Genomic DNA, 15,412 nt, shown 5'->3' on the forward strand with positions numbered 1-15,412 from the left:
TATGCACTACTGAGATTCAGAAGTATTTGGAATATTTGAGAAACTTCTTTACTTAGACCAGAACATTTGAAATTAACATGACCAATAGTTTGGTATGATATTATGGAACTTTGTTTACTTAATATTTTTTTGTTTACTTAATGTTTTAAGTGTTTATATTATATGTGTGAAATACGTAACTGCCATTATTTTTGACAAATATTGGGTCCTTCGTTACCCTAAAATTAATGGGGTGAGATTACCTGTGTAGAAAACAATAAAATAATAAATGGACTATATTCTTCCTATTCTTACTAGTCTAGGGAATAGTATCCATACTTAGTTTTTCATGTTTAACGAATGTGAGAGTCATCTATAATCTTTTCTTTTCTTTTTTTTTTTTTTAATTTATTTATTTTTGAGAGAGAGACAGAGAGAGACAGACAATCCCAAGCAGGCTCCATACTGTCAAGCACAGATGCACGTGGAGCTCCATCGCACAACCAAACTGTGAGATCATGACCTGATCCAAAGTCACAAGTCAGACCCTTAAGCAACTCAGCCACCTAGGTGCCCCTATAATCCATTCTGATCCTTACAATAACTCTGTACTAATTTCTCCCATTTTACAGATGAGGATAGTCAAGAAGATTAAGGTTTTTACCACAGCAGGGAACTAAGCTTCAAACCCAAGCTTGCTGGCTCCAGATTTAGAGCCTTTTCTGTTATGTATTGCTAACTCATTAAAGTCTTTAACATTCTTTTCAGAATTGCCCTAAGTAGAACATTCTGTTCTCAAGTTTTAGGTATACTGATTTCCTTTGTATCATTTAGAAATAGGCACATTTGTTTTCTTTTAATGTAAAAACACCCAAACTAGTCATAGAAGCTTATTTTTAATTTTCTGTTTTCTGTATTCCACTTCGATTCTGATAATTTTCTTCTCTATCATATTAAATATATATATATTTTGTAAGCCATTGCAGGAATATGCTGCAGCTCATAATGGGACTGTTTATATAACTTGCTGGTATTCATAAGCCTGGCTGTCTATCTTTATGTACAAACAACATGTATAATATATGTTTTGTGTTTGTGAAGATCCAGTGAAGAATGAGATGTTACTGAGTATCTTACATTAAAAAAAACAAAAACTAATTAATGTTTGCAAATTTTACACCCTGATACTGATACTTAATCCTTAAGACTGTTAGTATCATTGGAATATTTTCGTTTAAGGCATTATTTCTTCTCAAATCATCTAGGAAATTTTTATCTTTTATTTTCTACTAAAAACTTGGGTTTTTTCTTGTACTTTATGTCTCTTGTGTCTCTTTAAGGTCTCTTGTGTTAGGATATATTCTCTGCTTATAAAAGTTAAGGATACTGTGGTATATATATTTAGAAAGAAATTGGGGTAATAAAAATGCACATTTTAAACCATAAGCATAGATTTTCTAATAAATTTGGTGTAAACATTCTTTTAGTAATAAAAGGTCAGTGTTTGAATTATTGCTGAAAGAATGAGAAAGTGAATGAGTGCACTCTTTGTATGTTATTTATTATTTGTCTTCATCATGTATTTTCACATGTAGAAATAAATGCTAATTTTGCTGATGCCATTGTGACCAGACAGTTGTGCTGAAAGTTGATGTAGTGTCCTACTGTGTGTCCCTCAAACTCTTGCTAAGGAAGCATACCTTGCCCTTATCAGTTTTAGGAGGTGGGGAGGGAACATTTGGCCCTTTATTAGTGTCTGCCCAGGAGTTCATGTAAAGGTCAAGTGTGTTTTAAGCCATACTCCCATGCCTACCCTGTCCTGGTCTATACTGTGGAAATATGAAAAGATCTTTATATTTGAGGTCACAAAGTTTGGAATCTATTACCCTGCAGTCCTTTAATTACTATTCAGAACATTGGTCAGAATGGATTTTGTCATGCATCTATATAATCTTTTTTTAGGCAGAGCTGTGTCTCACATCCAATTTGTAAGTTTGATGGCCTCCTTACAGCTTTAAATTGGAAACAGTCAGAAAGCTTTATGCAACACTGTGGTGTTCATCATTATATTTAAAATCTTGTTTGAGAGATTTACACCCCAGTTTAAAAAGAAATAAATACAGAATCTTTTTTTTTCTTTTTCTAACTTCCTGAAAGAAAACAAAAAGACTTCTGAAGAATTCTGACTGTCTGGGCCCACCTGTATATGGTCTTGGTGAGTCTGGGCAATCTTCTTGGGCCTTTATCCCTTTTGCTGTTGCAGAATTGGAAATTCCGTTTTTTGTAGCTATTTGAATATACCTGAGAAGGTTCAGAGTTAAGAAGAAGAACCTTCCAACACATGTAGGAATGGAACACTGGAGGCTAATAAAAACTGCATTTCTGTAGAGGCTGTCAAGGGACAGAATGGAGGATGGAACATAGACCACCAAAGAATGAAACCACTACCTAAGTCAAGCTGCTTACTGATTTTTCAGGAGTTGGCATGACCTCAGGTTAAAAGAGAGGTCTGTACACACCTTGACCATGCAATAAGAGATGGGGCCATTGCTATATTACATAGAGTTTTATATTACAGAAACACAAGTGCTGAGTTACAGATGGATATACAGTAGATAGTTGTATGAGTAGAAGTTTTGCCTGTATGTGGTAGGAAACATTGCCTGGCAATGCACAAAAAAAACCAATAGGGGAAACAGTCAGTGAATCTTGTACTCAGGAGACAGTAAAGAACACCAGAGATTCATTTATATAGTAAGAGGATCCCATTCATTGTTCTTAACCTGGAATTAGGAGCAGTGGTGATGGAACTTGTGCTGGAAGATAGTGGGATGTTAAACTTAGAAACTATCTAGGAGATGAGACCAGTAATATGAAATGAAAATACCTAAAGGAGACCTATTTTAGGAATAGTTCTATTCTTTATTCTATCCTATTTGATGATGCCCTAGAAATTGCCTTCAATATAAAGGTTTCATGTGAAATTCATTGATATAAAATCTGTACATCTCAAATAAAAATGAATAAGGCAGCATTTTTTTTTTTTTTTTTTTACCTGAAATCTTTACAAGTAAAATGTTCTGGAGTTTTACTTTATCATGCTAGTAGAATCAGTACCTAATTAATAAGATTACACTGTGGGGCGCCTGGGTGGCTCAGTGGGTTAAGCGTCTGACTTCGGCTCGGGTCATGATCTCGCGGTTTGTTCGTGAGTTCAAGCCCTGCGTCGGGCTCTGTGCTGACAGCTCAGAGCCTGGAGCCTGTTTCAGATTCTGTGTCTCTCTCTCTCTCTCTCTCTCTCTCTCTCTCTCTCTCTGACCCTCCCCCGTTCATGCTCTGTCTCTATCTCAAAAATAAGCGTTAAAAAAAAAAAAGATCACACTGTACCCTACCCCACCCTCCAAAAAGGTCAGTGAATAGATTTAGGAAATTCTTTTACATAGTGATAAGCAAATCACATAATCTAAAAAACTATCCAGAAATGGCCCACAAGTTTAAAGTGTTATTCTTTGTTATTCGTTTTCATCCCATTATGATTTTTAACTTGCATTGTGGCTTTGCTTTAGGTAGTGTTTCATTTTTACCTTAAGGATACTTAAATGTTTGTTAAAGATACTTTGAAATAGATTTTGTGTAAGTGGTAAGTAGGGTTTTTTGTTTGTTTTTTTGGCAGTATCCCATTATTGTCATACTTGGAAGTTTTAAAATATCTACAGTTTTTAACATTTAATATATTAATTTGGTTGAAAATTTAGAGGCCAAAAAGGATAGTCAGTCAATGAAAAGTCTTCTTCCAATCTCTGCCCATCAATTTTCATTCCCACATTTTGTATATCGGTCTATATGTGAATTTTGGTCACATAGAATAAATTCTTAAAAGTGGAATTAATAGACTACAGGGGTCATGCATTTGTAATTTTGGTAGACACTGCCAATGAATATAAGAAAATAAATTACCTTCTGGGGCACCTGGGTGGCTCATTCGGTTAATCGTCTGACTTTGGCTCAGGTCATGATCTCATGGTGTGTGAGTTTGAGCCCCATGTCAGGCTCTATGCAGACAACTCAGAATCTAGAGCCTGCTTTGGGTTCTGTGTCTCCCTCTCTCTCTCTGCCCTCTCCTACTCATGCTATCTCTCTCTCTCTCTCTCAAAAAAAATAAACATTAGAAAATAAATTACCCTTATATACTTTGCAAAGCCACGTATTGCCGAACTCTGTGTAATCTTTTTTTTTTTATGTTTGTTTATTTTTGAGTGAGGGAGACAGAGCACAAGAAGGGGAGGGGCAGAGAAAGAGAGAGGGAGACACAGAATCCAAAGCCGACTCCACGCTCTGAGTTGTCAGTACAGAGCCTGACATGGGACTTGACTCAATGAACCATGAGATCATGACCTGAGCCGAAGTCAAGATACTTAACCAGCTAAGCCACCCAGGTGGCCCAACCAAACTTGTAATATTTACCAGCCTTAAAATAGGTTAGGGTTTTGTTTTGTTTTGTTTTGTTTTTTAAGTTTTATTTATCTTGAGAGAGAGAATAGGGCAGGGGCAGAGAGAGAAGTGGGGAAAGAGAATCCCAAGCAGGCTCTGTGCTGTCAGTGCAGACCCCAATGTAGGGCTCAGTCTCACAAACTGAGATCATGACCTGAGCTGAAATTAAGAGTCAGTTGCTTAACCAGCTGAGCCATCCAGGCATCCCTGATGTTAACATCTTTTAATTTAAGAACCATTTATATGAACTGATATCATTCCTTTATCCCTTATCTTTTACTCATTCTATTGTTTTTTCTTTTTGAAATTCCAAGTCACTTTCTGTTATTTCCTTTCTATTTGGAGAAATTCCTTTCGCCATTTGATTGATTGATCTTTAGTTTTAGTGATTCAGCAACTCTGTACATTACTAAGTACTCATCATGATAAGTGTACTCTTAATCCTTTTCACCTATTTCAGCCATCCTGTCCCACTCTGGTAACTATCAGTTTGTTCTCTATAGTCTTATAAGGGATTTTTTGGTTTGTCTCTTTTTTCTTTGTTCGTTGTTTTGTTTCTTAAATTCCACGTGAGTGAAATTATATGGTATTTGTCTTTCACTGACTGTCTTACTTTACTTAGTATTAATATCCTCTAGATCCATCCATGTTGTTGCAGATGAAAAGTTTTCATTCTTTTTTTTATGGCTGAGTAATATTCCATTGTGCATATACCACATCTTTATCCATTCATCTATCAGTGGGGGCAGCTTCCATAATTTCACTATGGTAAATAATGATGCAGTAAACAGGGGTGCATATATCTTTTTGAATTTGTGTTTTTATATTCTTTGGGTAAATACCCAGTAGTGGAATTACTGGATCATAGGGTAGTTCTATTTTTAGTTTTTTGAGGAACCTCCATACTGTTTTCCAGACTGGCTGCAGCAGTTTGTGTTCCCACATATTTATGTATTTCTTAACCATTTAACATGTGTAAAACTCTGCTGCTATTTTCATTAGTTTCTTATTCTTTTTTATGTATCATTGATGAAGTTTGAATTTTGCGCCCCTTTCCCCATTTTTCCCACAAGCCATGTGGTTTTTCTTGTGCAATTTTTCATATATAGCACAGTGATTTATAGGAATACATAGGTTGTATAACAGTGGAACTGACTGTAATTCTTCAAAGCCTTTCTACTTTACTCTTTTCCTTATTGACTATACTGTCTTCTAAATCCCTATATATACAATTTATAGTCAGTTTTTTTTTTTATATATATACATTTTTTAGTGTTTATTTTTGAGAGAGAGAGACAGAGTGCAAGCAGGAGACGGGCAGAGAGAGAGGGAGACAGAGAATCTGAAGCAGGCTCCAGGCTCTGAGCTGTTAGCACAGAGCCTGACGTGGGGCTCAAACCCCCAAACCATGAGATCATGACCTCAGCCGAAATTGGACACTTAACCCAGGTGCCCCTATAGTCAGAGTTTTTAGAACACTTAGTACTTGTATATTTTCTGATGCTGTTTGCTATTGAGTGCACACTTCTTGGTCTTATTTTCTAAATAGATTCTAAACTCTGTGAGGGAAGGTGCATATCTTATGAGTTTATTATGGAATTTCCCCATAAACTCTACTATTCTTTATCTTTGTATCGTGGCATCATGGTGGGCATAGATCTATATACTGTTCAGTTAAACATATGGTTGACCTGTGAACACACAGGTTTGAACTGCATGGTTCCACTTATACATGGATTTTTTTTTAATATATAAATACAGTGCAGTACTGTAAATGTGTTTTCTTTCCTTACAGTTTTCTTAATATTTTTCTCTAGCTTATTTTAGGAATACAGTATATAATCCATTAGCATACAAAATATGTTACTCGAACAGGCTGTTTGCAGTTAAGTTTTTGTGGAGTCAAAAATTACATGTGGATTTTTGACTGTACAGGGGTTTGGTCATCTGTACTTACTGATCTGAGAAGGATAAAGTTTCAGTCAGATTCTCAATGTGCCTAAATCATATTTTTATTTTAGTTTTAACACAGATTTTGAGAATCCGGATACATTTTGTTAGAACTAATACTGATTTTGTCATGTCTCTATTTTTTGCCTTTTTACTCTTCTTTAACTTGCCATTTCTTTCTCAGTCATTTTCTCTCCTTTTCTGAGCAGATCATAGGAAAGGGACATGTAAACTAAATTTCACTTAAAAAGTAATATTGACAAACATCACAAGAGGACACCTTTTTAACCTTAGAGCTTTCTAAGTTCTCTTCCAGGGCATTTTTCCTAAAACACAGTTTATTTTCCTTGTATGGTAGATGTCATCTGGTATTCAGGCAGATTATATTATCATACAAATAGTTCCGGCATTTCGTATTGTTGTGATATCTTGCTTCGCTCAGATGTTTTCTTGAAAAGTCATGTGTGAACTAAATAATGGTTATTTGAAATACATTCAGTACATTTGGTGGGGAGAATAGGCTTGTTTGTTAAATAAACCAACTGCAGTATATTTCTCATAGGAAAGAATCTCATTGCAAAATATAGGTTGGAGCTAGTAATCATGGTAATCAATTAAAGCATTACTGTATTTATATGGGATATTTTTATTTTGCTTGCCTATTATGTGCTCTTAAATTTTTATTTAGAGTTACTTATTATTAATTTATTCCTTCAGTTGTTTTAAGTTTGATTACCCGTGGCCACCCACCCATCTCTCAGGTTTGTAGTATATATAAGTAGATGTTTCAGTTTATACATGTTTAAAAGATACCTATTCTGCCTCAACAGTAGTAGTCTTGGCTTCAGGTTAACGATTGAATTCATGAGACAAAATAGACTTCATTCAGCACTAAGTTTATTTTCCTTTAAGAAAGGATAATACCAAGGGTGCCTGGGTGGCTCAGTCAGTTTGGCAGCAAACTTTGGCTCATGTCATGATCTCACAGCTCATAGGTTTGGGCTCCACGTTGAGCTAGCTGTGTGCTGACAGCTCAGAGCCTGGAGCCTGCTTCAAAATCTGTGTCTCCCTCTTTCTTTGCCCCTCCCCTGCTTGCACTCTGTCTCTCAAACTTTTCAGAAAATGAAAAGTTAAAAAGATACACCGGACAGGAAACAGAACAGTTTATATAGCAACAACATAGTAGAGATCTCATGATTTCCAGGCAGAGCTTGTGTATGTCCCAGGCATCTCACACTTGTTATTTTCATGATCCAGAGGAACATGATTGTGTGATGAAACCATTACCTGGTGTCCCTTCACCTTTTATACCTTGTACCCATACTCCAATGTGTTAGCATTCATTGGTACTGGAAAAATTATTTTGGCAGTGAACTGCAAGTCCTTGGTAAAGGACATAGTAATTTCAGACCAGTTGTCATTTATCTTGGAATTAGTACACTCCTATAAATTCTGAGTTAAGGGTTTCAAGAATGATATGGCACTTGTGCCTCAGGTGTTCCTGAGGCTAAAGGAAAAGTTATAAACCAGCAGTTAACCCTTTCAGTTAAGGTCTATAAACAACCAGTAGTCCAAAGATGTGTTTTCTTTGTCCTCTGATATTTTTTTATCATGGAAAATATTAACATATACAAAATGGTTGAAGTACTATAACCAAACAACAGTGTTCATTTACCCACCTTCAACAATTAAGTCATGGCCAACCTCATTTTACTTATATCCTGGTCATTTCTCCCTTTGTTATTTAAAAAAAAAAATTTTTTTTTAATGTTTGTTTATTTTTGAGAGAGAGCATATGTGCGCAAGCGAGCCAGTGAGGGGCATTGAGAGAGGGAAACAGAATCCGAAGCAGGCTCCAGGCTGTGAGCTGTCAACACAGAACCTGACACAAGGCTTGAACCCACAGACCGCGAGATCATGACCTGAGCTGAAGTTGTGTGCTTAACTGACTGAGCCACCCACGAGCCCCTCCCTTTGGTACTTTAAGGCAAATTCTAGGCATAACATTTAATCAATAATTTTTTCATTATTTGATCCATAAAATTATTCTTTAAAAAAAATTGTGGTCATAGGTATACACATACACACGTACACCTATCTATATTTCTAAATATTCCTGATTGTTCAAATTTCTAATTATTTCATTAATGTTATTTTTTTTTAATATTTGAGTTTGAATCCAAGTAAGGTTCAGACATGGGGGTTGTAACATTCTTTTAATTTTGTTTTTAATAGATTCCCTCTACCATCTCCTTTATGTTTCCTTGAGATTTTTTGTTGTACAAGCTAGGTCATTTATCCTGTAGTGTTTCCCATTATTGCACACAATGGATTATACTGATTGCATCTTTGTTATGTAATGTTCTTTTTATCCATTTCATATAACTTTGTAGTTAGAGGCAAATTCCTGCTTCATTCATTCTTTGGAAAACTTGTGATAAAGGGCATCTACTGTTTGTTTAGCCTGTGGCACAGTTTATATAAGGAAAAACAAGTAAATGCTTTATATTTTATTTACCAATATGAACTGATGGATTCTAATATGTTTGATGTGTTCCAGTTTATTATAGTTCTCCATATATTGATGTTGTCCCATCTTTGGCCTGATTTCACTTTAAGTCCACCGTGGTTTGAATTAGAATACCTTTAGAGGAGTCAAACTCTATTCGGTTTGTCTTATATTTACCCACTTCTTGTTGTAGCACACCTGGTTAACTTCACTTATTTATGTTAAGGTGCCTAGTCCTTAAAGCGTTGAGTTTGGGAATCCATTTCAATTAAAATAAAATTTCAATTTGAAATTACTTTTTGTAGAGACACCAAATCCTAGTTATTAACCATTGGTAAATGACTGCCCTCTATGCTAAGTCTGCTCTTCAACTAAGCTAAATTTCTTAATCATTAGAGGAATGCTCAGGCATTGAAACCAGCCAATGTCAGCAGAGTCATGTTTCTTATTTTCCACATTCGTGTGGAATATTTTTTTGTATGTGTTATTTCTCTTCTACAGTTCTACCTCTAATCTTGGTAATAAGATAAAAAGTAAAAAACCACAAGAAGATTAGAATCTTGGACTCTTAAATAATTCTATGCTTTTTAGAAACAATCCTTCAAATGTTTCCTAAAATTAGTGTTTTAGACCTACCTGATATTTTTCCAGTTCCTTAGTGTAGTAGATCAACTTTGATCTGTGAATCCAGAGACCTGTATTCTAACCTTAAATCTTGACTCCTTTCCTGTACCCCTCAGTTCAGATAGCTGGATGAGCTAAGTGTTAAGTACTGGACTTAGTGAGGATCTGCAGCAAATCTAAATTTCTGTCTAAAAAGTGTTGACCAAAAACCTTTTTGTTTTTTATTAAAGCTAAGAAAGAAGAAAAGAAAAGACATAAGTCATCATCATCATCCTCCTCCTCATCTAGTGACTCAGATAGCTCAAGTGATTCTCAGTCCTCTTCTGATTCTTCTGATTCAGAAAGTGCTTCCGAAGAGAAATCAAAAAAAAGAAAAAAGAAACATAGGAAAAATTCCCGAAAACACAAGAAAGAAAAGAAGAAGCGAAAGAAAAGCAAGAAAAGGTTTTAACTTTACTTTTATAATACAGGCTTTACATTCTTATTACCTTCTGTTTGTAAGTAAATCTATTGGGATTTTGGATCGATTATTTGGCAATATGAAAATAGTGAGAAATACTCCATACCATGAAGTAGAAGACCATTCTTTAAAAATATTTATTACTTTTGAGAGAGAGAGAGAGCAAGTAGGGGAGGGTCAGAGAGAGAGGGAGACAAGAATCCGAAGGAGGCTCTGAGCTGTCAGCACAGAGCCCAACGTAGAGCTTGAACCCATGAGCTGCAAGATCATGACCTGAGCTAAAGTTTGGACGCTTAGCCGACTGAGCCACGCACGTGCCCCAAGTGTAAGACCATTTTGATTCTATAGTCTATAGATTAAATTTAGGTACATTCATTTCCATTTTCAGTAAAACCATTCAATTCAGTTGTTTCTCTGAACTTAGTGAAATGATCTTTTGGGTTCATAGGTTTATGTTTTATAGGAGGAATAGAGTGATTAGTGAGAATTGCAGGACACCGGTGATTATTGTCTTTATTGTTTGTAACAATCTGTCTTGCTTTTTTAGTCCTTTATTTCTTTTGTTGCTATGATAGCACAAGAGTAAAAGCAAATAATGTCAGTGCATTTACTTTCTTTTCTGTTTTGTCTGAAATAATATATGTTTGTACTAAAACATGTCTTAATATGTCTTTTGCTTTTAAAGCAATTAATTTCTTTACCTACATTTTTAACTTTTAAATTTATCAGAGTACAGTGCCAATGGAGTTCCATATTTTAGAACCGTTTTATTGGAAAATACTTTCTGAGAATGTGATAATGGAAACAGTTGGTTTGGGTTTGGGGTTGGTTTATGAGAGGAATGAAGGAGGATTTTTCCCTTTGTAATTGAATCTTTGCAGTTGAGGGCAGGATGGCATATGTATTGTGACTTCTTAAAAAGGAAAGAAATCCCAACAGTTGGAAATTTGGGATAAGTGCATAATAACCAAATGGAATTTGTTTTGTGTGTTTTCTGTTAAGCGCATCTAGCGAAAGTGAGACTGAAAATCTTGAAGCACAACCGCAGTCTACTGTCCGTCCAGAAGAGATCCCTCCTATACCTGAAAATCGATTCCTAATGAGAAAAAGTCCCCCTAAAGCGGATGAAAAAGAAAGGAAAAACAGAGAAAGGGAGAGAGAGAGAGAGTGGTATGTGAATGTGTATATCTTATAGAGTGCCCTGCACTCTTCATAATCGAACTTTTTTCTAAGTCTTACTTTAAACAAGATTTAATTGGTGACCTTGTCCCAACATTGAAATATTTTTAGTAGGATAATGCTAACAAAGGTTCTTTTTGCTAATAACTACATAGCTGATAAGATAAACTGACTTAATTCAAACAGATTTTGAGTAAAAAGTTACTTTTTAAAAAGTAAGCAGTGCAGATACCAAAAAGATGTGTACCAATTCCACTTCAAACCAATTCCATTTAAAACAAGCTTACGGTGTTATGTGAATATATTAAACTTTACTTTTAAAAAAGTAAGAACCTTTAATAGGGCAAAAAGGCTGTTTTCCATGTCTAATTTATAGTATTCTAGTAATGAAAATTGATACCATATAGAACTTCTTCGAAGATTTTTCTCCATAAATTCATGTAATTAGTATTAGTAGGCTTTTTGATTCTTTATAAATCATTTTAATAATTATGTACAAAAACAGAAAAAAGATTGAGACCTTTTTCTTATTTATGACTAGAAATTTGTTGTTATAAAAGTAATAAAATTCAGAGTATCTCCCCTATACTTTCACACTAGAGTAAAAATATAAAAATAAGTCTTAGTGTAAAAAAAAAAGTTTTAGTTGTGTGAAACTTGAGGTAATTTTGATGGATTGGATTGAGTTAATTTTTCCTCAAGTGTTAAGAAAGAATATTTTTAAGGAAATAAATATTGCTGAGAAAATGTTTGAACTACTTTACAATCAACTTTTCAAAACATAACTTATATGTGTATTGTTTATGCTAATTAAGTATTAACTTATTATTTTTTGAAAACAGTTTTCCCTTTTTGATGTAAACTTTGGTACTAAACCATGGTGTAAACGTTTTGTTAATTCACATCAGCTTGTGTCTGCTTACTTCTCATTAATTACTCTTCTCTGTAGTTCTTTTAACAGTGCTTAATTCTTAAGGGATTATAAGCTACTTTGGAATAAGATAGTTTTAAAATTGTTCTCTCAGTGGCATCCAACCAATGCTGAGCTATATGAACTCTTGTGTTGATTTTCCTTAACACTGTCAAGTTTATTTCATCTTAAAAATGGTTATATAGCAGTGTTTCTCAGCACACAGCTGGCATTTGTGGGCAGAATAGTTAGTTCTTCATCCTCGTGCACTATAAGACTTTAGCATTCCTGACTCGTGGCTCTAAGTACCAGTAGCACTCTCTAGTCATTGACAGTTGAAAAATGCTCCCATACTTTTCCAGATACCTACTAGGAATTGATAACATTCCTGGTTGAGAACTACTGATTTTTCAGTTTTTAAATTAGTTTAGATCCATAAAGCCAAATTTTCTAGATTCATTTTTATAAAATTGTATGTTTTAATTTTTCCCTTGCTTCCTTCTAGTAATCCACCTAACTCCCAGCCTGCTTCATACCAGAGGCGACTTTTAGTTACTAGGTCTGGCAGGAAAATTAAAGGAAGAGGACCAAGGGTAGGTGATTCTTTTCCCAAAAATCTTGATAATATTGGCATTTATCATCATTTTCGAATGTTTCTTAAATACTGTTTTGTACATAAGTAACTAAAATTTAGAGTAGATATGGATATTCAATTATATATTCTCTTTTTATAGTAACTTCTTTATATTGGTATTTCTAAACTGAAAATGCATGGGATATTAATAGATTTTACATGTACACAGTGTAAAATGAAGTCAATGTTTTGTGCCCCCGTGTTACTTCCTGACCACTGTATTGCTAATCTTGTTAAAAATTCATAAAAATTAACCTGGTTCTTATATCTCATTCTCTTTCTCTTTACTGGATCCTCCCTATCAATTTAAATATCTTGTGCTTTCAAAACTTTTTAGAAACCGAGCTATACTTGGTTTATTATTTCTTCACTTCCTACTCATTTCCTGCTTCCTAAACTGTTTCAGTTTGTCTTCTACTGTTCTGTTGAAAGTAGCACTTGCTATATGGTCAGCTACATGTCACAAAATCCAGCGAGTCCTTTCAGTCTTTGTCTTACTTAATCTCCCTCCTTGTAATACTCTTGCCCTTTGCTTCCATCATATTTTCTTTCTGTCTCTGGCCAGTCTGTTTTGAATTTCCAATGCCAGTTCATACTTCAATAGCTAGCCTTTCATAGTGTAGTATCGTGGGTTCCAACTCTTTTCGTTGTGCACCTGCTCCTTGGTGGTCTCATCGCTCTCATGGCTTCAGTGGCTACCATATATTGATAATTCTCATTTGCTCTTCTGGTACCAGGGTCTATCTGACAGCTGGCTGGTTGCCTCACAAACACCTCAAACTCTGCATATATAATCCTGAGCATAAGCAGTTCCTCTTTAGGCGTAATTCTCCCTTAGGTTCGTGTTCCGGGTGACAGATACCACCTCCTGTGTAGTTACTTAAAGCCCAAGAATGATTTCATTTCTCTGCTGTCCATCACCAAATCCTGTCAGTTCAACCTTCTCAATACTTTGAAATCCATCTGTTTCTCTCAAGCTCTACTCCCACACCTTAATTTAGTTTCCCTTTGTATATTCTCTGAACTGTAAGTGGCCTTCTAACTGTTCTCATGGCAGCTCCCAAACTTTTTTGTCTTAGGGTCTTGGACCCAAAGATTTTGTAATGTGGATTATATCTATCTATATTTACTGTTTTAGAAATTAAAACCAAGAACTATTAAAAATGTAGAAATGTATAAGCACACATTCCATTAGCAATGAAAGCAAAGATACTAAAATGTCAGGTAGTCTGAAAAACTCCCCTGTATGATAATGAAAGAACAAAAGTGAAAAAGGCAAGTAACATGATTCACTGATGACAATAGTTTTGACTTCACAGATCCCCTGAGTCTTGGGATCCTTAGATCACATTTGGAGAATCACTGATAACAATTCTTTATCTAAACAGCATCCAGAATAGTCATTTAAAAATGAAAATCTGATTATATCACTCCTTTGCCATTGATCTCAGGGTAAATCTACAATTTTTACCATGGCCCATGAGACCTCACAAAATCTAGCCCTTGCTTACCTTATCAGTGCTCTCAAGTACTACTTTCCCTTACAGTTTTTATCTTTAGCCATACTGATCTATCTTGTGATCATTTCTAACAAATGCTATTTTTCCTGTCTCAGAACCTTCAAATATCATATTTTTCATGCTTCACATGTTCTTCCTTACCCATCCATTCTCACTTTTACTTCCTTTTCATTACCCTTGCCTTTGTAACTTCTCATACCTCATACATGTTAGTTTTCAGCTTTTTAAGTTATATTTAACTTTCCCTGTACTAAGCCAGATCTCTCTGTTACATATTCTGTGACCACCTTGTACTTCTTTTACACTGATTCTAATTATAGCTGCATTTATGCTTATTAGTATCTGTGATTATATATCTGTCTGTGGGTTTCCTAGCCTTGTAGAATACAACTTCTAAAAGACCAAAATCTAGATATGTCTTGGCTCACTAAAGTTTCCTCAATACATGGTAGAGCAGTTGGCCATTCTAAGAGCTGAGTAAATATTGGTGGAATAAATGAACATCAATGCATTTACTCAGTTTTTCTCATAATATGGGAAATGTTTGCTTTGACACATCAAGAATATATATTTCCAAATTGGAACTTGGCAACTTGTAAGGGTTCTACTTGTAAGGGTACTACTTGATAGTAGTATCACTTAAATAGGACAGTTCTACAGAGAGGACATAAGTGGCTAGAGTTTGTGTGGCTAATGCTTTTTATTGGGAATTTACAGTATGAGTGTCTGTTTAAAGTATTTTTACCTCACTGGTTTCATACCTGAAAATTAGGAAATTTTAGTTATTATAGAGGGTATAAGAAATACCAGACATTTTACTTGAACCTAGAAATGTATATACTTCAGATATTATTGCAGTGCTTTTATATTTTTATATGTTAATTTTTTTCCCTTTTTATTTTCTTAAGCGTTACCGAACTCCTTCTAGATCCAGATCAAGGGATCGTTTCAGACGTAGTGAGACTCCTCCACATTGGAGGCAAGAGATGCAGAGAGCACAAAGAATGAGGGTATCAAGTGGTGAAAGATGGATCAAAGGGGATAAGTAAGATTTAACTATATTATTTCAAATGTAGTGACAAGTATTTTTTTACTCTTATGCATAAAGTTTTACTTATAGCCATTTCATTTATTTCTGAATATTTAAAGGAAAATA

The 15,412-nt window shown here is 34.8% G+C and overlaps 1 protein-coding gene across 4 annotated transcripts in view; it reads left to right on the top strand.

The window, feature by feature from the left end:
- The window catches only part of PPIG (peptidylprolyl isomerase G), a 44,766-nt gene that overhangs the window by 23,569 nt on the left and 5,785 nt on the right, over window positions 1-15,412 (top strand). For all 4 annotated transcript variants that reach the window (XM_043576984.1, XM_043576982.1, XM_043576983.1 and 1 more), the window contains 4 exons: window positions 9,784-9,997; window positions 11,016-11,183; window positions 12,608-12,695; window positions 15,165-15,301. In XM_043576984.1, coding sequence (XP_043432919.1) covers window positions 9,784-9,997; window positions 11,016-11,183; window positions 12,608-12,695; window positions 15,165-15,301 — 607 coding nt within the window. The remainder of the gene's footprint in view (window positions 1-9,783; window positions 9,998-11,015; window positions 11,184-12,607; window positions 12,696-15,164; window positions 15,302-15,412) is intronic.

Source organism: Prionailurus bengalensis, chromosome C1 (assembly GCF_016509475.1).
Source record: "Prionailurus bengalensis isolate Pbe53 chromosome C1, Fcat_Pben_1.1_paternal_pri, whole genome shotgun sequence".
Taxonomy (NCBI): Eukaryota; Metazoa; Chordata; class Mammalia; order Carnivora; family Felidae; genus Prionailurus; species Prionailurus bengalensis.